We start from the raw sequence: 27,204 nt of genomic DNA, 5'->3' as shown, positions 1-27,204 counted from the left end.
TTGGAGAGAGCGCCCACAAACTGTGAACTGTACACCAGAAAGAAACCTAGAAATATTGACCATTGATAACTTGAATAACTTACTGGAAACCAAGTTATAAAGTATAAATTTACTAGTACATAAGAATCAAGTGCTTAGATAATCAGAGTAAGCTGAACCAGAATGGAATTAGGATGTCTTTTCCTTTGGTGCTTATGAAAGGAGGATCCTGGCGAGTTAGCTTTATGCTAGCTAAATTATATTCCTGTCTTGATGAACAACAAAAGTGTAAATAATATTTACGATCTAAAACCAGTCAGGATATTGACATAAGCATGTATGCTATAAAACTGATGATGTAGCGCCGGTCATTTTTTTTTGAACGTTTTGCATATTTTGCATTTGCTATCGCTACCTCCTACCATTTCTTTGTAGGAGAGTGATTGAACAGTAATGGCGCTCGGCTGGTTTTGCAACATAATCTGTAAGTCATTTTGAGACCTATATATAGAACAGAACAGTTACTGAGACTTTGTTGCTGATAAAAGTAAGAGACTGAATAATTGATTATTCTGTGCGTTCTGTACAGACTTTTTTGTACCCCACTTTCGATTCCATGGCATCAGCGCCACCTGCCATCTTCTACATACTACTTTGCTCATCATCTACAACTTCTACAGTCATCATCGTCGCCTCATCTCTATAGAGGGATATTTGACTGGTACATTGTGGTAGGAACTGGACTGATAATTGAGTGCACTCTATTTTTATTGGCTACCCAGTTTCTTATTTGTTTTGATTAGGGATGCATAATATATCGGTGAACATATCATAATCTGCTAATATTAGCTAAAAATGCCAACATCGGTATCGGCCAATGTCTAGTTTAACGTCGATGTGCAAAGCCGATGTCAAAGCTGACGTGCATACATATATAACGTAGGTACATGACGTAATGACGCCACTTAAATGTTGCGCTACACGTGCAACACAGCATTCGTAACCTAGCCCACTGTCTACTGTGTGGATCGAGCAGTCAACAAGTCGAGCAGTCATTTGAAAGAGTAAGAAAATGTCAGCGAGACAACTCAAAGTCGAAATCCATTAAAGTCAAGATAATGGAATTCATTGCCCTTGATAATAAACTATTAGCTTCACGACATACATACTATGGAATGCCGTTTGGGTCTTTGCGTGTCAAAAAAGATACAGTAGCACTGTCAAATCTGTACAAAAAAGTTTGCAAACAAGCAAACACCGGCCACGAACAATGTGTTTTCAATACCGCATTGGTAATAAAGCATAATTTGTTCCATCGCAACTTCTGGGGTAGCTATCTTTAGCTTTGTACCTAGCTAGCACCAATATAACCGGCCTGAAAACAATGACCAGTAGAAACTACAGTCATTTTCATTCTTCTTAGCAATGATTTAGGAATCCTTGTGAGTAAGTATTAGCTAGGTTTCCACTTGTTGTTCTACTATTGAAATTGAACTTCATTTGATGAAAAATAAATAGCTAGCCAGTTACTTAACCCTGTTGCCCAAAGCTAACGTTATAAGCAGCCAGCTAGCTTCATCTGGCTAGTGAAGCTCGACAAAACCTGGTTATGTATTGTGAAGGTAGCCACAATAAGGATTGGGCACAATAGTGGAATTTGCCGTTTGCCTTCAAAATATAAGTTTGTCATTGACAGTGATCAAATTAATACTAATAGTAGAATTATGACATACCTTTATATTGAAGGCTAACCGCAAAGTCCACTGTTGTGTCTAATCCTTATTGTGGCTAGCTTCACATAAATGGGTCCGACCACCATTAATCAAATAAGAACTGTCTTATAAATGAGGGTTATTTTAGATGATGACACCTATCTATATCGTTAGCTAGCTACTGAAACAGATTGTCGTTTTGCTATGTTTTTGGGGAAGAACATTGTTTGCATCCATGAGCTAGCTAGCTTTTTTTTTACGACCAGCACTGTAGGTGCGCGAGACAACTTAACCAGCATCATAGCATACGAATCGATGAATCGTTGTGACATATGAAATACGAGTGATAGTGTAATCAATGTGTAATAACTACGTAAAAAATTATGAACGCGTTGAATTATTATTAGACATGCAGTCATATTCAGGTCCTGATTGGTCAACAAGCTTAATTGACACATTCTTTGACACACAAAGACCCAAACGGAGAAATCCTGGTTGAGAATGAAACGACTGAACAAATTAACAACAAAACAGCACAGCAAGTAAGTGAAAGAAATAGGTTTTGATTATGTTTTACTGGTAATGGGGACATACGTAAATGCCAACAAAATAACTTTTTGGTCAGTGTGGTGTGTGTGTGTAACCTTTATTTAACTAGGCAAGTCAGTTAAGAGCAAATTATTATTTACAATGACGGCCTACACAGGCCAAACCCGGACGACACTGGGACATTTGTGCACCGCCCTAGGGGACGCTCAATCACGGCCGGATGTGATACAGCCTGGATTCGAACCAGGGACTGTAGTGACGCCTCTTGCACTGAGATGCAGTGCCTTAGACCGCTGCGTTCATGTGTGTGTGTTAACTATACTAGAATGCTTAAAAGGCAGCAAAATGTTTTTATGTCGGTTATCGGTATCAGTATTGGGGGTTTTTTGTCAAGGAAAATATCAGATATCGGTATCGGCCAAATATGTAATATCGGTGCATCACTAGGTTTGATTACTGTATTGGACAAAATGGTGTTGTTGTGAATGAATGTTCATTGCGGTTGTGATACTCGGTTGTTGTTCATTGATTGGAAAAAAGTGTATCTATTTCCACAATAGATAAACTTTCAACCGTATATCACGGAGTCCTTGCAGTGTCCTTCCTTGAGTAGATATTGAATGTATGTCCTTGCCTTATTAGATAACATTGCTTTAGATACCAGTCTCCTTTCAAACGTAAATATACTGTATGCACATCGAACATAGTAACTCTAAAGTAGTTCTTACAGTGTGTTACACAGAGTTGAAAAGGATAAAGGCAGGTCCACACTAGTCAAGGTTCCTATCGAGCCTTCAAAACCCCAGCAGGCTTTTGTGATTGGCATTCAAGTTCTCCATCTCCCCTCCTCTCTCTTTGCATGAAGCAGAGCTACAGCATGCTAACAAAGATATCAAAGCAAAGCAAAACGAAACGCTTGGCCGAGGAGTCGGAGACTTGTCAACACACTAAAGCCATTACAGAAGAACACTCCCAAGAGCTGGTCAAAAACTCTGCTGTCAACAAGTAGCCTACGTAGATAAGTGCGCAAAGATTTGAGTATAGAAGCAAAATGAATGCGTGGAATTCTTGAAGACAATGATTTGTGAGAAATCTTACAGTTCATGTCTTAACCCTGTTGGCAAATGCCCTGTTCTGACCTCTATTTATCATGGATCTCAAAGCTAATCAGAGAACACTTCCACCGACTATGCTACAGGATGCATACGGAACAAAAAAAGATAACCTGAGCACACAAACAAAATGTAGGCTGCAGACTGTCAGACCTAAAAACAGACACAAGGCAAAGTTTTGGCTGAGAGCAGAGAGGTTACTATCAATAGAACCCAATGAATGGGACTGGATCTGCTGAGGAGGAAGGAGGAGGAAAATGTTAGTTCACACGATTTGGGATTGGATCAGGGGTGTTGCGCTGCAGGAGTGCAGTGGAGTGACCCTCCGCAACTTCTTAGAATGCAATGATGCTTGTTTAATACAGTTTAGATCAAAGCTGAATCAATGTCTCGCAACATCATTTAATGATTCATTAATATTCGACATAACAAACCGAATATAATAGCATGGTATAACATTACTGTAATTTTGTACATTTTAGGATGAATGAACACATTTGTTTCTCATGCGCCAAATCTCAAAAGTGCGCACCACTAGGCAAAATATGTGGAAAATACAGTAGGTTACTTACATCATTCAAGAAGATCAAAATGCATATCATCATGAAACTGATTGAGGTGAACTGGTTGGCATGTAGGTGCAGCTTGGAAGAATTATCATTCACGATTGACAGTGATGGTGTTTGAGGGTATTAAAAATGGAAACATTTATTTGAGCCAATATGTTTAAGCATAGGCAGACATTGCATTTGGAGGATGCGTTTTAATGATGTCATAAGAAATAAAAAGAGCTCCGGCGCCTAAAAAAAACCATCCAATGGTAAGGCGCTAGCTCTTTTTTTTATGACATCAAGTATGTATCGGCAAGTAGCCCATTGAAAACATTTTTATAAAATGCATCCTCCAAATGCAACGTCTGCCTATGTCTAAACATATTGGCTCAAATAAACGTTTACATTTTTAATACCCTAAAACACCAAATTAGGACTACCTAATTTGAAAATAAGCTACTGTCACTGTCAATTGTGAATGCTGTTTCTTCCAAGCTGCATCTGCATGCCAATCATTTGATCTCAATCAGTTGGATAGAGGGGGAGAAAGGAGGAGGGTGGAGGAGAGGGGTGGCTGAGACGTGCCGACTGGCATGTGGGCCAGTCTAAGATTCCTGCCATGCCGTCACATTTCTCCCCCCTCTACCCCCATGTCCCCACGCCAGGGCATGCCATTGCTTTCAGGAACCTGTCCCTGACAAAACAAATGTCAAAGACTCTTCTACCCCCAAGCTACTGTATTAGACTGCTAAATAGTTAGTTCAGGTAGCTTTTTGGTTAACAATTTTACTATCTAAACTGACCCTTTTTGAACAAAAGTTTTTTCTCATCACAAACGCTGCCGCTACTGTTTACTATAGATCACTTCATTCCTAGTTATTTTATTTTTTATTTTACCGTTATTTAACTAGGCAAGTCAGTTAAGAACAAATTCTTATTTACAATGACGGCCTGGCGGGGAACAGTGGGTTAACTGCCTTGTTCAGGGGCAGAACGACTGATTTTTACCTTGTCAGCTCGGGGATTCGATCGCGCAACCTTTCGGTGACTGGCCCAACGCTCTAATCACTAGGCTACCTGCAGCCTGGTTATATGTAGATATTTACCTCAATTACCTCGTACGCCTGCATATTGACTCCCTATTGGTACCTCTTGTATATAGCCAAGTTATTGTTACTCATTGTGTATTTATTATTAGTTTTATTATGTGTTATTACTTTTCTATGATTTCTCTATTTTCCTTCTCTCTGCATTGTTGGGAAGGACATGTAAGAAAGCAGTTCACGGTTAGCATTTCACCTGTTTTTTACAAAGCATGTGACAAATAAAATTTCATTTGAAATTTGATTTGACAAGCAACACACAACAGTGAGAATCTCCTCAGCCAGAGGAATGCAGCTCACACATAAAAACAGAGACCAAACAGATAAACAACGAGAGACATTTTGAAAAGACGCCACAAACTGATTCTCTAGTAACTGCCCATTAAATATCGCCAAAGTCCCACAAAACCACAAAATGATCTAATCAGAAAGAGAAAGTGTTCTCTCCTTTCCTTGACATTTTTAATTCCAGTCCAGGTATAAAACATTACACCATAGAATAAAAGCCAACCAAATTCAACCCCTTCTGGCTGTTGATATTAAAACCATGACTACACCTCACAACCCAGCCCTTCAGAATGACTATAATGGTCGAATGGTTAAGGCTGCTAACTCCAGCACATACATGATCTCCCTGCATGCGTAGGATCGAATCCCAGCCCAACCGGCATTCTTCAACACTGCATTTCCCCTCTGTCTCTCTCCCCTTCATTCATACCTGACTCTATCAATAAAACACGAAAGGAGAGAGTGTATAATCCATAGAGAAAAAATGATGACTGAGAACATGTCAGAAGAATACAACTGTCTCCTGGCATAGAGAGAGAGACCTGACACTGTTCTGTCTGAGGGGTGTGTTTTCACCCCTGCCAGTCTAAACATTCAGACTTGACTTATATCCAGCACCTTTTCTTTGGAACGGCCTGAAATATCTTGGTGACATGATAACAGTACCAGTCCAGGAATTCTGGTATGTGCTGTCGAATACATGAAGCAGAATTGAATAGACAAGCCCAGTGGGCACTAAAATGCAACAGGAATGCGGATATATGTCTTACTCATCAGAACACTTGAATGGATACCCACCCTAAATCTACAGGCCTGGGCCACAGGAACAGACCGTTAGTCATATCTATGGTGGATGGTCGGTGTGGAGGGTCAAAAGGGTCTGAGGTTGAGCTGTCACAGGTATGGACCGAACATCTCACCCCTCCGGTTCATACTACCAGTTCAAATTCCTGCCAGTGACCCCCATAAACAAGCCATATACCCAGGGCGCAGTGTCCGGATCTCTCCTGTAAACTCCAGTTATCACCCAAGAGAGCGGAGCAGGCCCGAGGCCTCAGCGACCTCACACCATTACACAGTTCTCACCCTCACGCCCCAGCGTTCTTACCACACGCACAGCAGAGATAGACACCATGACCCACAGACACACACACATAAAGACAGACAGAGAGCTTGACACCATTATTGTCACACACACACACGCCTCTCCACACACCCTCCCCAGTAGTGTTGCTCTCTGACCGGCAAGTCATGCCCACTGTGTGTGACAGCCCAGGCGTGATGGATGTGTTCCCTAAGCCGTGAACTGCCGCGTGTTGTTGCCTCCATGTAGAATTTCAGCCCCGACTTCACATGCCTGTGCTTCAGGTAACGGAGCCTGGCAGTCAGGGTTTTACTCCCACTGAACAAACAGTCTACACTACTATGCCCTAATACACTATTAGAGCCTAAAAGAAATGATAGCGGGACTTGATGACTTAATGCTATGCCTGGCTGCCACATGGATCTGTCCAATCATAGTGTAATCGAACTATGTCTATCAAATGAACTCAATGAACTAGATTGATATACTCTTTCATTAGTTTCATACTTAGTACACCTACAATGTCTGCTGCCAAAAGGTCTTCTACTGGGCATCACAAGTCACACACACAACTCTTCACATTCTATTTTGCATTCATTTTATTCAACTAACAGAGTTGGAGCATTATTCATACTGTCTATGGTCTGTGCTTGTTATTATTATTAACATTATTCTGAAAATGTAGGGCAGACAGGTGTTCAGCTGCAGTTCAGAAACAAAGAATCTCCAAACCATAGGCAGGAAGGAGCCAGTCAGCCAGGACGGCTCAGGTGGGCTACTGTAAAAAGCAGAAGCCTTATAGATAGAATCGATATGACAGAGATCCCTGTGTGTCTGATGTTAGGACAGAGGAATGCACTGCAGCAGAGCTAGGTGCCATCACCTTCTGTTGGAGCGGAACAGGCCTGCCTGCCTGCCTGCCTGCCAGACAGACAGAGACAGTTGCAGCACAATGAGGCTGTACCCTTACAGTTTTAGACAGTAGCCAATAGGCTATTGTGGCTATTTGAGCATAATGTAGACCTACCAACAAAACCAATGGAGCAAATCCCAGAACATTTTCACGCTTTTGATTTCTATGATATAGCCTACAGTAGCCTATATGTGGTGTTCAATGCATGTCAACATTGCATGATACTTTTAAAAACGTTTTTACATTATGAAGGTTTGAAATTCATGAATGATTTGATACATGGTCTGTTACACCATGGGCCAAATAGGTGACTGTAAATTGCATTGTACTGTATGATGCAAGAAACCACTTTATAAAATAAAAATGTATTATTATTACCATACAGAGAATTAGACAATGTAGCCTACACATTTTGTGCTGTTGTAGGAAGCAGTAACTCCCCATTGCTGACCTACAGTGTATATCTATAACTGGGCTAATAACTAACTAGCTAAGAAGATCAACAAATGTGCACACGCGCGGCTCTGATCTGAAAAGCGCATTCACTTGCGGGTGATTGAAAGACCGCTTGTGGGCTACCCCAGCCAATAGAATTTTACTTTGTTGCGCTCTGGCTTTGCCTACAACAAAATCACTCAACCTTGGAGATTTAGATTTGGTTTGTTGCATTGAAAAGAGGCTGATATAATGTTGATTCGATCACAGAAGAAACGTTGATCTATATAGTGCAAACGAATTGGGCGAAATCAGTGACGTTCAATCTCTTGCGTCTCTTTATTTTTATTTTACCTTTATTTAACTAGGCAAGTCAGTTAAGAACACATTTTTAGTTACATTTACATTTTTACATTTTAGTCATTTAGCAGACGCTCTTATCCAGAGCGACTTACAGTAGTGAATACATACATTTCATTTTCATTTCATGCATTTCTTTTTTTTTTTTTTTTTGCACTGGCCCCCCGTGGGAATCGAACCCACAACCCTGGCGTTGCACACACCATGCTCTACCAACTGAGCCACTGGGAAGGAAGTCAATTTACAAATATATATATAGGACAAAACACACATCACGACATGAGAGAAAACACAACACTACATAAAGAGAGACCTAAGACAACAACATAGCAAGGCAGCAACACATGACAACACAGCATGGTAGAAACACAACATGACAACAACAAGGTAGCAACACAACATGGTAGCAGCACAAAACATGGTACAAACATTATTGGGCACAGACAACAGCACAAAGAGCAAAAAGGTAGAGACAACAATACATCACGCAAAGCAGCCACAACTGTCAGTAAGAGTATCCATGACTGAGTCTTTGAATGAAGACATTGAGATAAAACTGTCCAGTTTGAGTGTTTGTTGCAGCTCGTTCCAGTCGCTAGCTGCAGCGAACTGAAAAGAGGAGCGACCCAGGTATGTGTGTGCTTTGGGGACCTTTAACAGAATGTGACTGGCAGAACGGGTGTTGTATGTGGAGGATGAGGGCTGCAGTAGATATCTCAGATAGGAGGGAGTGAGGCCTAAGAGGGTTTTATAAATAAGCATCAACCAGTGTGTCTTGCTACGGGTATACAGAGATGACCAGTTTACAGATGAGTATAGAGTGCAGTGATGTGTCCTATAAGGAGCATTGGTGGCGAATCTAATAGCCGAATGGTAAAGAACATCTAGCCGCTCGAGAGCACCCTTACCTGCCAATCTATAAATTATGCCTCCGTAATCTAGCATGGGTAGGATGGTCATCTGAATCAGGGTTAGTTTGGCAGCTGGGGTGAAAGAGGGCCAATTACGATAGAGGAAACCAAGTCTAGATTTAACTTTAGCCTGCAGCTTTGATATGTGCTGAGAGAAGGACAATGTACCATCTAGCCATACTCCCAAGTACTTGTATAAGGTGACTACCTCAAGCTCTAAACCCTCAGAGGTAGTAATCACACCTGTGGGGAGAGGGGCATTCTTCTTACCAAACCACATGACCTTTGTTTTGGAGGTGTTCAGAACAAGGTTAAGGGTAGAGAAAGTTTTTCAGACACTAAGAAAGCTTTGTTGTAGAGCATTTAACACAAAATCCGGGGAGGGGCCAGGTGAGTGTAAGACTATCCTCTGCATATAAATGGATGAGAAAGCTTCCTACTGCCTGAGCTATGTTGTTGATGTAAATTGAGAAGAGTGTGCGGCCTAGGATTGAGCCTTGGGGTTCTCCCTTGGTGACAGGCAGTGGCTGAGACAGCAGATTTTATGACTACACTACACTCTTTGAGAGAGGTAGTTAGCAAACCAGGTCAAAGACCCCTCAGAGACACCAATACTCCTTAGCCGGCCCACAAGAATGGAATGGTCTACCGTATCAAAAGCTTTGGCCAAGTCAATAAAAATAGTAGCACAACATTGCTTAGAATCAAGGGCAATGGTGACATCATTGAGGACCTTTAAGGTTGCCGTGACACATCCATAACCTGAGCAGAAACCAGATTGCATACCAGAGAGAATACTATAGACATCAAGAAAGCCAGTCAGTTGATTATTGACAAGTTTTATTGACAAGTTTGTATTATTGACAACAGTTAGGATCAGCTTGATCTCCCCCTTTAAATAAAGGATGGACCGTGGCTGCCTTCCAAGCAATGGGAACCTCCCCAGAAAGGAGAGACAGGTTAAAAAGGTTGGAGATAGGCTTGGCGATGATAAGGGCTGCAACCTTAAAGAAGAAAGGGTCTAAACCATCTGACCCAAATGTTTTTTTGGGAACAAGTTTCAGGAGCTCCTTTAGCACCTCGGACTCAGTGACTGCCTGCAGGGAGAAACTTTGTAGCGGGGCAGGGGGAAAGAGGGAGAAGCATCAGGGATAGACGCATTAGAAGGGGTGAGAGATGAGGAAATGTTGGACGGGCAAGGAGGCATGGCTGAGTCAAATAGGAATCCTGACTTAATGAAGTGGTGATTAAAGAGCTCAGCCATGTGCTTCTTGTCAGGAACAACCACATCAACTTTAAGGGACATGGGCAGCTGTGAGGAGGAGAGTTTATTCTCCAGGTCATTAACCATTTTCCAGAACTTCTTGGGGTTAGACCCACAGAGAGAGAACTGCTCCTTAAAGTAACTAACTTTGGCCTTATTTGTGCACTTATTTCTAATTTGCCTGAACGAGAGCCAGTCAGCCTGAGTATGCGTGTATCGAGCCTTTTGCCAAATGCAATTGTTGAGGTGGAGTAACTCTGCAAGATCACGGTTGAACCAGGGGCTGAACCTGTTTTTAATATAAAAAGAAGGTCCAAGCGTCTTCGACAGAGGGGATCAAGCTGATTCTATACCATTTTACAGAGTCCAGTTCATGAAGGAAGGCTTGATCATTAAAGTTTTTTAGCAAGCGTCTATAACAAATCAAGTCGTTTCACTGAGCAGCCATTACGAACACCGGCTATAAAACAGAGATCACCAAGGTCATTACAGAAAACACCAGACTGATACCTATCAGGATTATTTGTGAGGATAACATCAAGAAGAGTAGCCTTTTATGGGTGTTTGGAGTCATACCTTGTGGGATTGGTAATAATCTGAGAAATATTTAGGGAGTCCCATTGCTTTAGGACTTGGTCAGGTGGTTTAAGCATGTCCCAGTTTAGGTCACCTAGCAGGACAAATTCAGACTTCGTGTAAGGGACCAGGAGAGAGCTTAAGGCAGATAGGGTGCAGGCTGGTGCTGATGGAGGACAATAACACCCAGCAACAGTCAACAAAGAGCTATTTGAAAGTTGAATACTTCAAACCAGCAAATCAAATTGTTTGGGGACAGACTAGGTGGAGACAACTGAGCACTGAAGGTGATCCTTGGTAAAGATTGCCACTCCACCACCTTTGGAAGATCTGTCTTGCCGAAAAAGGTTATAACCAGAAAGGTTAACATCAGTATTCAAAACACTCTTCCTTAACCACGTCTCAGTAATGACCAACACATCTGGATTGGAGCTGTGAACCCACACTTTCAATTTATCCACTTTAGGTAATAAGCTTCTAGTGTTAACGTCCAGAAAACCCAGGCTTTTACGAGAGCAGATATCAGTGAAGCAGATGTCAGAGCACAAGTCAGAATTGGGGCTAGCAACAGTAGAAGGGCCAGGGTGTACATGCACATTTTCAGATATTATCAACAGTAATACAATTAAGGCACAGCATAGGACAGGGAGAGCTCTGCAGTGCTGATTTATGACATCTGAATGTGCATCAGATAGCAACAAGATCATATTGTACAGCAATTTCATCAGGTAACATGAATACAAAGCCAGCGAGAGGTGGTTAGAATAGGATGGGAGGCCAAAAGTCAGTGTAACCAATTGAGAGTCAGAGTCCCGAGTGTGGGAACATACATAGTCTGTTCCACGGTTGGGTAAAGAAAGTTCGTAGTCAACAAAGCTTGCAGGAGTCATGAGGCAAAGAGCAAAATGCACAACAATTAAAAAATATATATAACGACTTGGGTACTGGTACTGAGTCAATGTGCAGGGGTACAGGTTAGTCAAGGTCATTTGTAAAGTGACTACGCATAGATAATAAACAACAAAGGGGGGGAGGTGTCAATGTGGATATCAAGAAACTTGAAACTCTCGATCCACTACACTTCAGCCCCGTCGATGTTAATGGAGGCCTGTTCGGTCCTCCTTTTCTTTTAGTCCACGGTCAGCTCCTTTGTATTGCTCACATTGAGGGAGAGGTTGTTGCAAAGGGTGGCTACGTTGAGGAATCTAAAATATAACATATATTTTCATTTGTTTAACACTTTTTTGGTTACTACATGATTCCATATGTGTTATTTCATAGTTTTGATGTCTTCACTATTATTCTGCAATGTAGAAAATAGTAAAAATAAAGAAAAACCCTTGAATGAGTAGGTGTGTCCAAACCTTTGACTGGTACTGTATATCAAAAATACACCTAGGACAAATCTACGTCAACACATGCGTCAATACACCGGTAGACCTTTATCAACTGCTTATCATTTCTATGAAGTACTATGTATATCGCCTCCCCGGGCCTTGAAAAGGTGGGTAGAGCCTACGTTAAATCCCTTCTGCTTTTCCACAATGGAGCGCCAGGTTTAGGAGGCATTGGCAGGCGCTCCGGTCCAACAATGACCTGTGATCTAGACATGAAGCCAGGCTGAGGCTGCTAACCAGGCTATGTGGGCTGTCTGCCTGCCCTGTGAGGGAGTGGGGAACAGGGCTGTAAATATGAGCGCCAGACACCTGGCTGGAGCTGGCCGGGCACCCCACTGCCGAGCAGAGCCGACTGGCTAAACACAGCTTCTTACATCACCTCCCTCATCACCACAGCAACAGCTAGGGAGCCAAACGTGTCCCAAGAGTTAGAGTAAGCCAGCTATACAGTCAACACTGACAAATGTACATTGTTAGCCTACTGTACATATCCTTGAACAATGGTATCATAATTATTGCCACCACCAAAAACAAATAAAAGCATATTTAATTGTCGGTTAAGAACCAAATAATGATTACACTGTATTTGAAATAAAGTGGTGAAATAATATTGTTTCCATGTGTTTCCATTAGAATGTCACGACTTCCGCCGAAGTCGGCTCCTCTCCTTGTTTGGGCGGCGTTCGGCGGTCGACGTCACCGGCTTTCTAGCCATCGCCGCTCTATTGTTTATATGTCCATTTGTTTTGTCTTGTTCCGTACACACCTGGTTTTCATTCCCCAATCAATCTACATGTATTTAGTCCTCTGTTCCCCATCATGTCTTTGTGTGTAATTGTTCACTGTTAATGGTGTATGTTCACACGCGATACTTTTATAGTTTATGTTACGTGGTTTTGGTCATTTTCCGTGCCTATTGTTGAACGGAATAAAAGTGTGCCTGTTTACTCTACTCTGCTCTCCTGCACCTGACTTTGCCTCCCTTACACAGCCTTAACATAGAAATATGTGAATCCACTCCAAATATGATATAGCACTTGTGCCTAAAAGTATTTTCTGTGGTTTGAGTACCTGGTCCTTTGCAGGGCCTGCTTGAGATGTTATGCTGTTGATCCATACTGTTATACACATACATGCTATAGCACATTCCTCTGGGCAATCAATTTATTACTGTAGATGTATCATATTGACTGATAGCTTTAGCTGTTTGCTACTGCATCACATTAGAAGGCATAATGACACTCACCTGGACTCCATCACCTCCTTGATTACCTTCTTGATTTATATGTCACTCCCTTTGGTTTCTTCCCCAGGCGTCATTGTTGCTATTTCTGTTCCAGTGTCATGTTAGTGCGTTGTTTGTGTTTCTTGTTTTGTATTTAGTTGTGTTTATTTATTAAAACACTCACTCCCTGAACTTGCTTCCCGACTTACAATGATATGGTAAATATATCCAATGCAAAAAAAAACATTTACATCTAAATGGTATTAATATTAATTTGCATATATTTCCGTTAATTCCCATATATTCCTGTTAATTCCCATATATTCCCATTAATTCCCATGGAAAGTTTGAATATTCCACAAAATGTGCAACCCTAGTTACAGTATGGATTTCACATGACCAGGAAAACGTATGCATCTGTTGGTCACAGATAACTTTTTTTTAAACTAGAGGTGTGGATCAGAAAACCAGTCAGTATCTGGTGTGACCACCATTTGCCTCATGCAGCGTGACACATCTCCTTCGCATAGAGTTCAGGTTGTTGATTGTGGCCTGTAGAATGTTCTCCCACTCCTCTTCAATGGCTGTGCGAAGTTGCTGGACATTGGTGGGAACTGGAACACACTGTTGTACATGTCGATCCAGAGCATCACAAACAAACTCAATGAGTGACATGTCTGGTGAGTATGCAGGCCATGGAAGAACTGAATTTTCAGCTTCCAGAAATTGTGTGCAGATCCTTGCGACATGGGGCTGTGCATTATCTTGCTGAAACATGAGGTGATGGCGGCGGATGAATGGCATGACAATAGGCCTCAGGATCTTGTCACGATATCTCTGTGCATTCAAACTGCCATCGATAAAATGCAATTGTGTTCATTGTCCGTAGCTTATGCCTGCCCTGTACCAGCTGTCTTCTGCCGGGGACTTGGGTGTTCCCTCCATGGCTGTGGATGTCCCTCTAGCTACCTCTCCCTATCCTAGTCAATCAACTGCCTGGGCACAGCCTGTACCACCCCTCTGCTGGGCCGTGCTCTCTGGATCAGAGCTCTGTCCCTTTGGCTGTTGTGGCCTGCACGCAGCCGGCGTCTCAGCAGCCCTCTTCTCAGGTGAGTTCTGTGGCTCTGGCCTCGAAATCAGCTTCGAGACACAGGATAATTTCGGCTGTTGTGATTAGAGGTCGACCGATTAATCGGAAAGGCCGATTAATTAGGGCCGATTTCAGGTTTTCATAACAATCAGTAATAGGCATTTTTGGACACCGATCTTGGCCGATTACATTGCACTCCACGAGGAGACTGCGTGGCAGGCTGACTATCTGTTATGCGAGTGCAGCAAGGAGCCAAGGTAAGGTGCTAGCTAGCATTAAACTTATCTTATAAAAAAACAATCAATCTTAACATAATCACTAGTTAACTACACATGGTTGATGATATTACTAGTTTATCTAGCTTGTCCTGCGTTGCATATAATCGATGCAGTGCCTGTTAATTTATCATTGAATCACAGCCTACTTCGCCAAACGGGTGATTTAACAAGCGCATTCGCGAAAAAAGCACTGTCGTTGCTCCAATGTGTACCTAACCATGAACATCAATGCCTTTCTTAAAATCAATACACAAGTATATATTTTTAAACCTGTATATTTAGTTAATATTGCCTGCTAACATGAATTTCTTTTAACTAGGGAAATTGTGTCACTTCTCTTACGTTCTGTGCAAGCAGAGTCAGGGTATATGCAGCAGTTTGGGCCGCCTGGCTCGTTGCGAACTGTGTGAAGACCATTTCTTCCTAACAAAGACTGTAATTAATTTGCCAGAATTGTACATAATTATGACATAACATTGAAGGTTGTGCAATGTAACAGCAATATTGATGCCACCCGTTAGATAAAATACGGAACGGTTCCGTATTTCACTGAAAGAATAAACGTTTTGTTTTCGAAATGATAGTTTCCGGATTTGACCATATTAATGACCTAAGGCTATGTTATTATATTATAATTAAGTCTATGATTTGATAGAGCAGTCTGACTGAGAGGTGGTAGGCAGCAGCAGGCTCGTAAGCATTCATTCAAACAGCACTTTACTGCATTTGCCAGCAGCTCTTAGCTGTGCTTCAAGCATTGCGCTGTTTATCAACTCCCGAGATTAGGCTGACAATACTAAAGTACCTATTAGAACATCCAATAGTCAAAGGTATATGAAATACAAATGGTATAGAGAGAAATAGTCCTATAATAACTACAACCTAAAACTTCTTACCTGGGAATATTGAAGACTCATGTTAAAAGGAACCACCACCTTTCACATGTTCTGAGCAAGGAACTTAAACGTTAGCTTTTTTACATGGAACATATTGCACTTTTGTTTTTGCATTATTTTAACCAAATTGAACATGTTTCATTATTTATTTGAGACTAAATTGATTTTATTGATGTATTATATTAAGTTAAAATAAGTGTTCATTCAGTATTGTTGTAATTGTCATTATTACAAATATATGTACATAAAAAGAATCGGCCGATTAATCGGTAGCGGGTTTTTTGGTCCTCCAATAATCGGTATCGGCGTTGAAAAATCATAATCGGTCGACCTCTAATTGTGATAGGGAGTTTGATAGTGAGGCATATATCTGTACCTGGGGCAAAGGCTTTGGGTTTTCCTGGCGCAAAAGTTCAGGATATCACCTGGCTGTTTCCCGAGGCTGTGAGTCAGTCATCGGGGGCTGATACTGTCATGGTTCATGTGGGGTCGAATTACATTATGAAGGGCAGCTCAGAACAGCCTAAGATGTATTTTAAAGAACTGATTGGGTCACTAGATGACACCAAAAAACTCCCCATAATATCTAGCCCTCTGCCCTCCCTAAATTGTGGCATTGAACGGTTTAGCAGTCTTTTAGCCCTCCATAACTAGCTTGAGTAAAACCAGTCTGTCTATGTATGCAGATGACTCAACACTATACACGTCAGCTACCAAGCAACTGAATTGACTGCAACACCTAACAAGGAGCTGCAGTTAGCTTCAGAATGAGTGGCAAGGAATAAGTTAGTCCTAAATATTTCAAAAACTAAAAGCATTGAATTTGGGACAAATCATTCACTAAACCCTAAACCTCAACTAAATCTTGTAATGAATAATGTGGAAATTGAGCAAATTGAGGAGACTAAACTGCTTGGAGTAATCCTGGATTGTAAACTGTCCTGGTCAAAACATATTGATACAACAGTAGCTAGGATAGGGAGAAGTCTGTCCATAATAAAGCGCTGCTCTACCTTCTTAACAGCACTATCAACAAGGCAGGTCATATAGGCACTAGTTTTGTCGCACCTGGACTACTGTTCAGTCGTGTGGTCAGGTGCCACAAAGGGGGACTTAGGAAAATTGCAATTGGTTCAGAACAGGGCAGCACGGCTGGCCCTTGGATGTACACAGAGAGCTAATATTAATAATATGCATGTCAATCTCTCCTGGCCCCAAGTGGAGGAGAGATTGACTTCATCACTACTTGTATTTATGAGAGGTATTAACATGTTGAATGCACCGAGCTGTCTGTTTGAACTACTGGCGCACAGCTCAGACCCCCATGCATACACCCCAAGACATGCCACCAGAGGTCTCTTCACAGTCCCCAAGTCCAGAACAGACTATGGGAGGCGCACAGTACTACATTGAACTCTATTCCACATCGAGTAACTCATGCAAGCAGTAAAATTATATTTAAAAAACAGATAAAAATACATCTTATAGAACAGCGGGGACTGTGAAGCAACACAAACATAGGCACAGACACATGCATACAAACACACGATAACATATGCACTATACACATGTGCAAATTATTTTGTGTTGTAGATATGTGGTAGTAGAGTAGGGGCCTGAGGGCACATACTAATATGTTGTGAAATCTGTTATGAATGTATTGTAATGTTTTAAAAAATGTATAACTGCCTTAATTTTGCTGGACCTCAGGAAGAGTAGATGCTGCCTTGGCAGGAACTAATGGGGATCCATAATAAATACAAATACAAATGACCCCACTGCTACCTTGGGGCACTCTGTGCACAATGTTGACATCAGCAAACCTTTTGCCCACAACGCCATACACGCTGTCTACCATCTGCCCGGTACAGTTGAAACTGGGATTCATGCGTATAGAGCAAATTTCTCCAGCTTGCCAGTGGCCATGCAAGGTGAGCATTTTCCCACTGAAGATGGTTACGATGGTGAACTGCAGTCAGGTCAAGACCCTGGTGAGGACGACGAGCACACAGATGAGCTTCCCTGAGACGGTTTCTGACAGTTTGTACAGAACTTCTTTGGTTGTGCAAACCCACAGTTTCATCAACTGTCGAGGTGGCTCGTCTCAGACGATCCCGCAGGTGAAGAAGCAGGATGTGGAGGTCCTGGCTTGGTTACACGTGGTCTGCAGTTGTGAGGCCGGTTGGACGTACTTCCAAATTCTATAAAACGATGTTGGAGGCAGCTTATGGTAGAGAAATTAACATTAAATTATCTGGCAACAGTTCTGGTGGACATTCCTGCAGTCAGCATGCCAATTGCACACTCCCTCAAAACTTGAGACATCTGTGGCATTGTGTTGTGTGACAAAACTGTACATTTTAGAGTGGCCTTTTGTTGTCCCCAGCACAAGGTGCACCTGTGTAATTATCGTGCTGTTTAATGAGCTTCTTGATATGCCACACCTGTCAGGTGGGTGGATGATCTTGGCAAAGGATAAATGCTCACTGAAACAGGGATGTAAACAAATATGTGCACAAAACTTGAGAGAGAAATAAGCTTTTTGTGCGTATGGAACATTTCGGGGATCTTTTATTTAAGCTCATGAAACACTTTACATGTTGCGTTTATATTTTTGTTCAGTGTAAATAAAAACTAGATAATCAGGTCTGAAAACTAACTGAAACTAAACTAAATTTCAAACAAAAATCTGAAAACGAATAGAAATAAAAAATAAATATGAAAACACAAAACTAGTTTAACCTTAGCGCCCACCAATCAGAGGCCTTTCAGTAGCATGGTATGACAGACAGCAGTAAGGCCAGGCATGTCAGTCTCACATGGTCCGGGGCACTCAGGCAGATAAGCACATGTGGTCAGGGCTCCTAAAATACATTCCCCCAGAAAAACTGGCTGCATGGGCGGCTGTGGGGCCGATCCATCCGTGGTGCCAACGTTCACCCTGTAAATTGTTTTAACTAGTCTCCCTGTACAGGTAGACAGACTAATTTAAAAGTAACAGGCTCAGGGGTGAGGAGAAGATGTCATTGGGTTTGTTTGGGAGGGCATATGTGGTTTTGAATAGTTAACATTTCTAAGGTAATTAAAAAAATATACACATCTCAACACATATGTAGGCTATTGGATAACATCAAGAAACTCACAGCAGAAGCCTCTAATTAATGTGTTGACTTTCTTTCTGGGTGAACTGCCCCAATGTCCTGGAGAGAAACCGCCTGAGGCAACACCCACCACTAGGTCCAGTTACTGTAGAGTACACAAATCAAGAAGCACCCCATACACCCTGGATCCCGCCATAGTATGAGGGAGTTCAAGGTCATCTCCTTATGGCCGGCTTTGTCACGGGTCACAGGTCAAAAGCCCACAAGATAACACAGGCAGGCGGCTAGCCTGCTACTTAGGTGTGAGAGCTGCTCGCTTCAGGCAACATAATCCAGCAGCGGTGTGGTTGGGTTGATTTGCACAAGGAGCTCCACCCAAGGGAGTTGTAACTCCTTCACATGGACTGACTGCCTGAGATTTAGAACATGTAAATACAAATATATATTTTGTCTAATACAAAGTTCCAGGCTAATTCGGACTATTTCCTTTTCTAAACACGTCAAACGCATGATCATGTTAATCCACAAAGGAAATCGGTTAACTTTTCTGTGCTATAATTATATCATTCAATGTTCCACAAAAGCGGGAATCAGCCCTTGACGGATTGGTGCTGCTTCAAACGTGCACTGCTTTACAGAACCGTCAGAAATGGCCACTTCAGAAACCACCCGGCTTCCCTTTGAACCGGTCCGATTTAACATGAACAATGATGGTGCCATTATCTAATATATCCACTGGGAGAGCTGGAGATAAGACTGGCAGAGAGAGGGAGGGAGGCATCTGTATTAGTCTTAGAAGAGACCACAAAAACCATTCAACTGGATTCAGCCCTTACAAATGTCAGTGACCGCATCATCTGCTCTTTGCATTGACAGAATCTACAAAGGCTTTGGACTGTTTCTATTGGGGAAGATGAATCAGAGAAATTCTTCTCAAGCATGAAAGAAACCTGAGTAGGAGTAGGCATAGATTGTGTTAAGGGGAAAGGGTGTGACCAAGCATGTGGCAAGTTAGTCTGACATAAACCTGACCTTCACATTCAAGTATTTTGACAAATGCTTTGTTATGACTGTAAAATCACCAAAGGGTTATAGGAAACAACAATATTTGAGAGATATCTGTGCTGAAAACACACGTAAGTGTGGTTGACTGAATTATTTCAGAGGCATTGACAACATCCTTCCTTATCTACACACACCTCTGATAAGAAGACATGTCCAACACAAGATTGCATACACAGAGGGTTAATAACCACAAAATAACATTCTACTACTTTACCAAACTTAATCATTCTATGGGATACAGTATTTCACAAGTATCATGGACTGATAGACTGCTTTAAGTTTGTTTTTCAGTTTCAAGGTATTTCTCTAGATCTAGAAGGTAGGATCATCGTCTGCAGAGCATAATATCTTTGCAGTTTAACCAATTAGCTATTGGCAGCCAATCTAGTCTGATTTGTTTGCTTTGCATTGAATTGATAAGACTCAGGTCAATGCTGCCAAATCAGTCTGCTCCATTTGTGAAATAACAACCTTGGAAGGTAACACTCCAATAAACCTGCACGCTTTCTAATGAAAGCACACACAGCCTCATAAATACATTCTTGGCATTGGCAAAAGATTTAGGGGGGGAGCTAAAAACAAATGGATGACATAAGGGGGGAGGGGCCAGGTGAGCTTGGTCTGGAGCCTCACTGGATCACAGTAGCTGTTTGATAGGCTGGGCGGGCCAGATGGAGAGAGGGAGGCGTGTGGTTGGTAGTTTCAGAGAATACTTCAGCCCCATACTTTATAGCACGCTTTATTGCAGTAATTCTTTGTGGGCTATACTCGGCCTTGTCTCGGGATGGTAGGTTGGTGGTTGGAGATATCCCTCCAGTGGTGTGGGGGCTGTGCTTTGGCAAAGTGGGTGGGGTTATATCCTACCTGTTTGGCCCTGTCCGGGGGTTTCATCGGATGGGGCCACAGTGTCTCCTGACCCCTCCTGTCTCAGCCTCCAGTATTTATGCTGCAGTAGTTTATGTGTCGAGGGGCTAGGGTCAGACTGTCACATCTGGAGTATTTCTCTTGTCTTTTCCGGTGTCCTGTGTGAATTTAAATATGCTCTCTCTAATTCTCTCTTTCTTTCTCTCTCTCTGAGGACCTGAGCCCTAGGACCATGCCTCAGGACTACCTGGCTTGATGACTCCTTGCTGTCCCCAGTCCACCTGGCCGTGCTGCTGCTCCAGTTCCAACTGTTCTGCCTGCGGCTATGGAACCGTGACCTGTTCACCGGACGTGCTACCTGTCCCAGACCTGCTGTCCCAGACCTGCTGGAACCCTGACCTGTTCACCAGACGTGCTACCTGTCCCAGACCTGCTGTTTTCAACTCTCTAGAGACAGCAGGAGCGGTAGAGATACTCTCAAAGATCTGCTATGAAAAAGCCAACTGACACTTACTCTTGTGTTACTGACTTGTTGCACCCTCGACAACTACTATGATTATTATTATTTGACCATGCTGGTCATTTATGAACATTTGAACATCTTGGCCATGTGCTGTTATAATCTCCACCCGGCACAGCCAGAAGAGGACTGGCCACCCCTCATAGCCTGGTTCCTCTCTAGGTTTCTTCCTAGGTTTCGGCCTTTTTGGGGAGTTTTTCCTAGCCACCGTGCTTCTACACCTGCATTGCTTGCTGTTTGGGGTTTTAGGCTGGGTTTCTGTACAGCACTTTGAGATATCAGCTGATGTAAGAAGGGCTATATAAATACATTTGATTTGATTTGCTGGCAGTTTCCCTGAGTCCATATAAACAGAGCATTTCCATGTCTTAAACGCAGACATCCCTCTATCCGCCACGAGCCGAGCAGGCGCTATATTTATCCTTTCTCGCAGCCCCTCTGCTCCGTTTAGCTTAGTTCAGCCCAGCTAAAAACAGAGATGGGAGAATCTGTCACCCATTCTCTTCCTCCCACAGTCCTCCTAGGGAACATGGATGCGGTGTGGTACTCACTTTTAGGAAGATTTACTTTCTACGGATCTCCATTTGGTACCGACCCCTGATCCGCAGACCAAACCTGTTTCTCAATCCCAACGGGTCCAGCTCTGAACCCTCTTCACCCACTCCACCCAGACCTGCACCCCCCCCAGATCTTTAACATCCCTCTGATCCCTAATCCCTGGACAGAATCCCACCCTCTTTCCCCTCACTGTGGATAATTGAGCATATGGTGCAATTTCATGGGCCGTGAGCCAAACTCCTGCAGCAGCCCCCACTGCAGCCACGGGTCATAATAGATGCATATCCCCCAGCCACAGAGGCATGATCTGAGGCTGATTCCTGGCATGCAGCCAGATGTAGGACATCCCTCACATGACTAGCGCTGCCTGTCTGTCTCAGACAAGGAAAACTTAGAGGCTTGGCTGTATTCACCCTGTGACATCCCACTGTTATATTTCATACTCTCAACTACTGCCACCGTGAAGGTACAGCACTTGGCTGAGTAGGATGGAATCAATGAAAGCCCTCCAGGTTTGGGTCACTCACCTGTCCCAGGTCCAAAGTGACGTTCACCTCATTGTACATAGGTCCCCGGGAGAGAGGCGGGCTCTGCCACCAGCGCTCAGTGCCATCGATGGCGTTACTCACCGGGTGGGCCTTGTTTGGCTCATTGGAGTTGCATCTGTCACAATACTGTCCCTGCAGGGCCAATGAAATGGTGTTACTGTGAGCCCAAAACACATATAAACACATGTAAATAGAGTCCCACCAACACAAAGCCACACATTCAGTGCATAGTAAACTCGTATTCAAGAAAATGAATAAGCCACAGTTACACATTTGCAGACAGCGCAAGTAATCACATGCATCAAGAAGACGGCACCGGAGAAGATGGCTGACGTTTTACCTGCTCCTAACCAAGTGTGTTTTTATGTTTGTTTTTTTGCGTTGTTTGTAACTTATTTTTTAACTTATCTTATACATAATATTGCTGCTACCGTCTCTTATGACCAAAAATAACTTCTGGACATCAGAACAGCGATTACTCACCACGAACTGGAAGCTTTTTTTCCCCTTTAACGAGACAAAAGGAACACCTATGTGAGAATGCTATTCATTGACTACAGCAGTTCAATACCATAGTGCCCACAGAGCTCATCAATAAGCTAAGGACCCTGGGACTAAACACCTCCCTCTGCAACTGGATCCTGGACTTCCTGACGGGCCGCCCCCAGGTGGTAAGGGTAGGTAACAACACATCTGCCACGCTGATCCTCAACACAGGGGCCCCTCAGGGGTGCGTTCTCAGTCCCCTCCTGTACTCCCTGTTCACTCATGACTGCACGGCCAGGCACGACTCCAACACCATCATTAAGTTTGCCGATGACACAACAGTGGCCTGATCACCGACAACGACGAGACAGCCTATAGGGAGGAGGTCAGAGACCTGGTCGTGTGGTGCCAGGACAACAACCTCTCCCTCAACGTGATCAAGACAAAGGAGATGATTGTGGACTACAGGAAATGGAGGACCGAGCACGCCCCCATTCTCATCGATGGGGCTGTAGTGGTGCAGGTTGAAAGCTTCAAGTTCCTTGGTGTCCACATAACCAACAACCTAACATGCTCCAAGCACACCAAGACAGTCGTGAAGAGGGAACAACAAAACCTATTCCCCCTCAGGAGACTGAAAAGATTTGGCATGGATCCTCAGATCCTCAAAAGGTTCTAAAGCTACACCATCGAGAGCATCCTGACTGGTTGCATCACTGCCTGGTATGGCAACTGCTGGCAACTGGTATGGCAACTGGTATGGCAACTGCAAGGCACTACAGAGGGTAGTGTGTACGGCCCAGTACATCGCTGGGGCTAAGCTGCCTGCCATCCAGGACCTCTATACCAGGCGGTGTCAGAGGAAGGCCCTAAAAATTGTCAAAGACTCCAGCCACCCTAGTCATAGACTGTTCTCTCTGCTACCGCACTGCAAGCGGTACCGGAACGCCAAGTCTAGGTCCAAGAGGCTTCTAAACAGCTTTTACCCCCAAGCCATAAGACTCCTGAACATCTAATCAAATGGCTACCCAGACACCTCTTTTACGCTGCTGCTACTCTCTGTTATTATCTATGCATAGTCACTTTAATAACTCTACCTACATATTACCTCAACTAACCGGTGCACCCGCACATTGACTCTGTACCGGTACCCCCTGTATATAGTCTCGCTATTGTTACTTTACTGCTGCTATTTAACTACTTGTTACTTTTATTTCATATTATTATTTATATATTTTTAACTGCATTGTTGGTTAGGAGCTTGTAAGTAAGCATTTCACTGTAAGGTCTACACCTGTTGTATTGGACGCATGTGAATAACAACATTTGATTTGAATTGTAGCAACAATGGTAATAGCGATATCTGGAAATACTGCAACAGTAAACCAATTTCCCGCTATACAATAATGATAGCAAGCAATATATAGGCCTACTAGGGCCTTTCTTTGTGTAGGTTTTAAAGCCTCTTAGTGTTCCAAAGGTATTGAAACTCCTGAAGGGGCAAGTCTACTGTTGAGAGGGCATTCTCATTGGTGAGCTCAGCAGTTAAACACAATGGTCAAAACTATTTCTGGCAGGTGTACAACTTGGTCAGAGCAGGCAGAATTGCCACTGTTCCCCTATAGTGACTCATTCTGGAGCCTGGGTGCAATAGCAAGGAAGCGTGGAAGACCATTCAACTGTAATACCAGTTTAACTGTAAATATGGTATTTCACATCGGAATATATAGATGTATGTATGGGAGGAAAAATCATAAGAAAATCACTAGCCTGCAAGGAAACAACTTCCTTACTTTGATTGAATAATACAAATACGATTTTATTCTGCGCTATGGGTTGTATTTCTGTTGGTATCTGTCCATGTTATGTCTTCAGAACAATGCTATTAAGACGTGCACATTAATAGGCTACATGTGTCTTTTACGCATGCACCCATGCCAGCCAACCTCTTGCGTAGCTTAAACTTACATTTGAACTGTAAACATTATTATTAAAGGCAGAAAGGTGGTGATCGAAACGTTTAAAAATGAAACAACAAATCATGAAACCGTAAATGTCGTTCACTCATTACCTGTATCGTTTGACTAGGGAGTCCAAAGGTAGGTCCTCCGACAAGTTTACAGTACAAATCAGATCTCGGTCTCCCCGCTTCATCTTCACCGCAAGTTGCTGTGGCGGATATCCGTGACCCCTCCGCGAGGTTGAAGTACGGGGGGCTCAAACTAAACCCGGTTATTTCGTTAAAAGACACCTGCGCGTAAACGTCCCGCCAAAATAAGAGCATCAAAGTAAATAATAAAGCAACGGGGTGAGCTCTCTTCACCCCCCTCGCCATGTTCCTTCCACCTCAATAATCTCTGTAGATGCTCAAATCAAATTGCAACTCGCAGTTCAAGTTATCTAGATCCCCATGAAATAATACGCAATCTCCACGCATAAAACAATCCAGTCCCCTTGAGCGGTTCAAGTGTGCTGATGTAAAAGTTTCGCTTGTGTCTCTGCTGCTGCTGTTGCCTCTGTCTATGTGCTTCCCCTCTATATGTTCCCTCGTGAAAAAAGCACTTGCTCCCGTTTCTCCCTAATCAAACTCTGCCACCCAGGGCCGTATCAAGTGTCAATACAGTCATTGGGTGTCACCAGTGAGTTATAGCCTAGGCCCTACTTGACTTGGGGCCAGAAGTCTCTCTATAAATTATCCCGTATTGAATCACGTTCAAGCCAAAGTAGAAAAAGTATCAGTAACGCAAGAAAATATTTCACTAGACATTTTTGGAGACAAAGTTTTGACACCAGCTCACAGATATTTTTTGGTGCAATTATTTCAAAATACAGCGGTCATTTAACGGATCGTTGTGATTCCTGAATCATGGCCAACCTTCAACTAACCACTGATTTGTTTCACAATAAAATGTGAGATTGTATAGTCTAATTATAGTGGCCTAATGCAAAACAGTTATATGACAGTTGCAGGGAACCACTGAGTCTTGATTTGATTTGCTTCAAATAAAATAGACTGCATGAACAATTGTTGACAGAGAGAAAAACTGGAATGTAACTGGCAATGTTAAAAAAAAAATCCATCAATCCCATCCAAAAACAGACTGCCATACTGAGCCACACCCAACCCAGATTCATCCAGAGACACACTCCCTTCTCCTGCATACCTTTGCTATTTCCAGTGCCAGGTTTAGTGAATATGTGCAGGGTCTGAACATAGTGGATTATCAACAGATTCTATCCCCTACAGAATTAGTCAAATTACACATTTGGTTTATCTATTCAATTGGGCAACATAAATAATGTGCTGTTCAGATAATATGTCCTATCTTCTCCCACTGTGGACTATTCTTTGCAAGTACAATATTCACTAACTGCATTACCCATACTACAGGACAGGCAGTAGTCTACCTAAAAAAAAACACTTGAGGCATCGAGTTCCCATCATTATCACAAACCACTGGTCCTAGAGCGACACCTTGTGGAGATCTACACCACGAGTCTGACAAGAGGGCAATTTACAGCACTCCCGAGCACAAAACACACAGCACTGCTGCAGTGTCACATCCCTGACATCCCAGGGCAACAGGAGCTTCTATATCATGTTTTAGATCAGGACACTCGCTGTGTTTAATCCTGTTGCTGTTGATGACCTCACACCGGTAGATCTGGTAAAATAAGGGTAAAATAAAAATATTATGTACTTACTACCAGTGGTGGAAAAAGTACCCAATTGTAATACTTGAGTAAAAGTAAAGATACCTTAATAGAAAATAACTAAAGTAAAAGTGAAAGTCACCCAGTAAAATACTACTTGAGTAAGTCTAAAAGTATTTGGTTTTTAATATACTTAAGAATCAAAAGTAATTTGAATTGCTAAAATATACTTAAGTATCAAAAGTAAAAGTATAAATCATTTATAAATCCTTATATTAAGCAAACCAGACGGCACCATTTTCTTGTTTTTTTATTTATTTAGGGATAGCCAGGGGTGCACTCCCAACATTCAGACATAATTTACAAACGAAGCATTTGTGTTTAGTGATTCCGCCAGATCAGAAGCAGTAGGGATGACCAGGGATAAGTGCATGAATTGGACCATTTTCCTTTCCTGCTAAGCATTCAAATGAAACGAGTACTTTTGGGTGTCAGGGAAAATGTATGGATTAAAAAGTACATTATTTTCTTTAGGAATGTAGTGAAGTAAAAGTAAAAGTTGTCAAAAATAGAAATAGTAAAGTAAAGTACAGATACCCCAAAAAACTACTTAAGTAGTACTTTAAAGTATTTTTACTTAAGTACTTTACACCACTGATTACTACATTCCTTTACCCTGGCACTT

At 42.5% G+C, this 27,204-nt stretch overlaps 1 protein-coding gene across 2 annotated transcripts in view; it reads right to left on the bottom strand.

Moving 5' to 3' along the window:
- The window catches only part of LOC106599664 (laminin subunit alpha-3), a 105,677-nt gene extending 80,215 nt beyond the window's left edge, over positions 1-25,462 (bottom strand). Inside the window, exons 1-2 of one of the 2 annotated variants that reach the window (XM_082973421.1) lie at positions 24,937-25,462; positions 22,359-22,511 (exon numbers count right to left, since the gene is read on the bottom strand). In XM_082973421.1, the coding sequence (XP_082829547.1) occupies positions 22,359-22,511; positions 24,937-25,200 (417 nt within the window). In that variant the 5' untranslated portion in view covers positions 25,201-25,462. The remainder of the gene's footprint in view (positions 1-22,358; positions 22,512-24,936) is intronic. The other variant, XM_082973422.1, reaches the window with a different exon arrangement.
- Between the last annotated feature and the right edge of the window lie 1,742 nt (positions 25,463-27,204).

This window comes from Salmo salar, chromosome 03, assembly GCF_965601325.2.
Source record: "Salmo salar chromosome 03, fSalSal1, whole genome shotgun sequence".
NCBI lineage: Eukaryota > Metazoa > Chordata > Actinopteri > Salmoniformes > Salmonidae > Salmo > Salmo salar.
The sequence above is the reverse complement of the archived record's forward strand: the minus strand, read 5'-3'. Positions and strand labels throughout refer to the sequence as shown.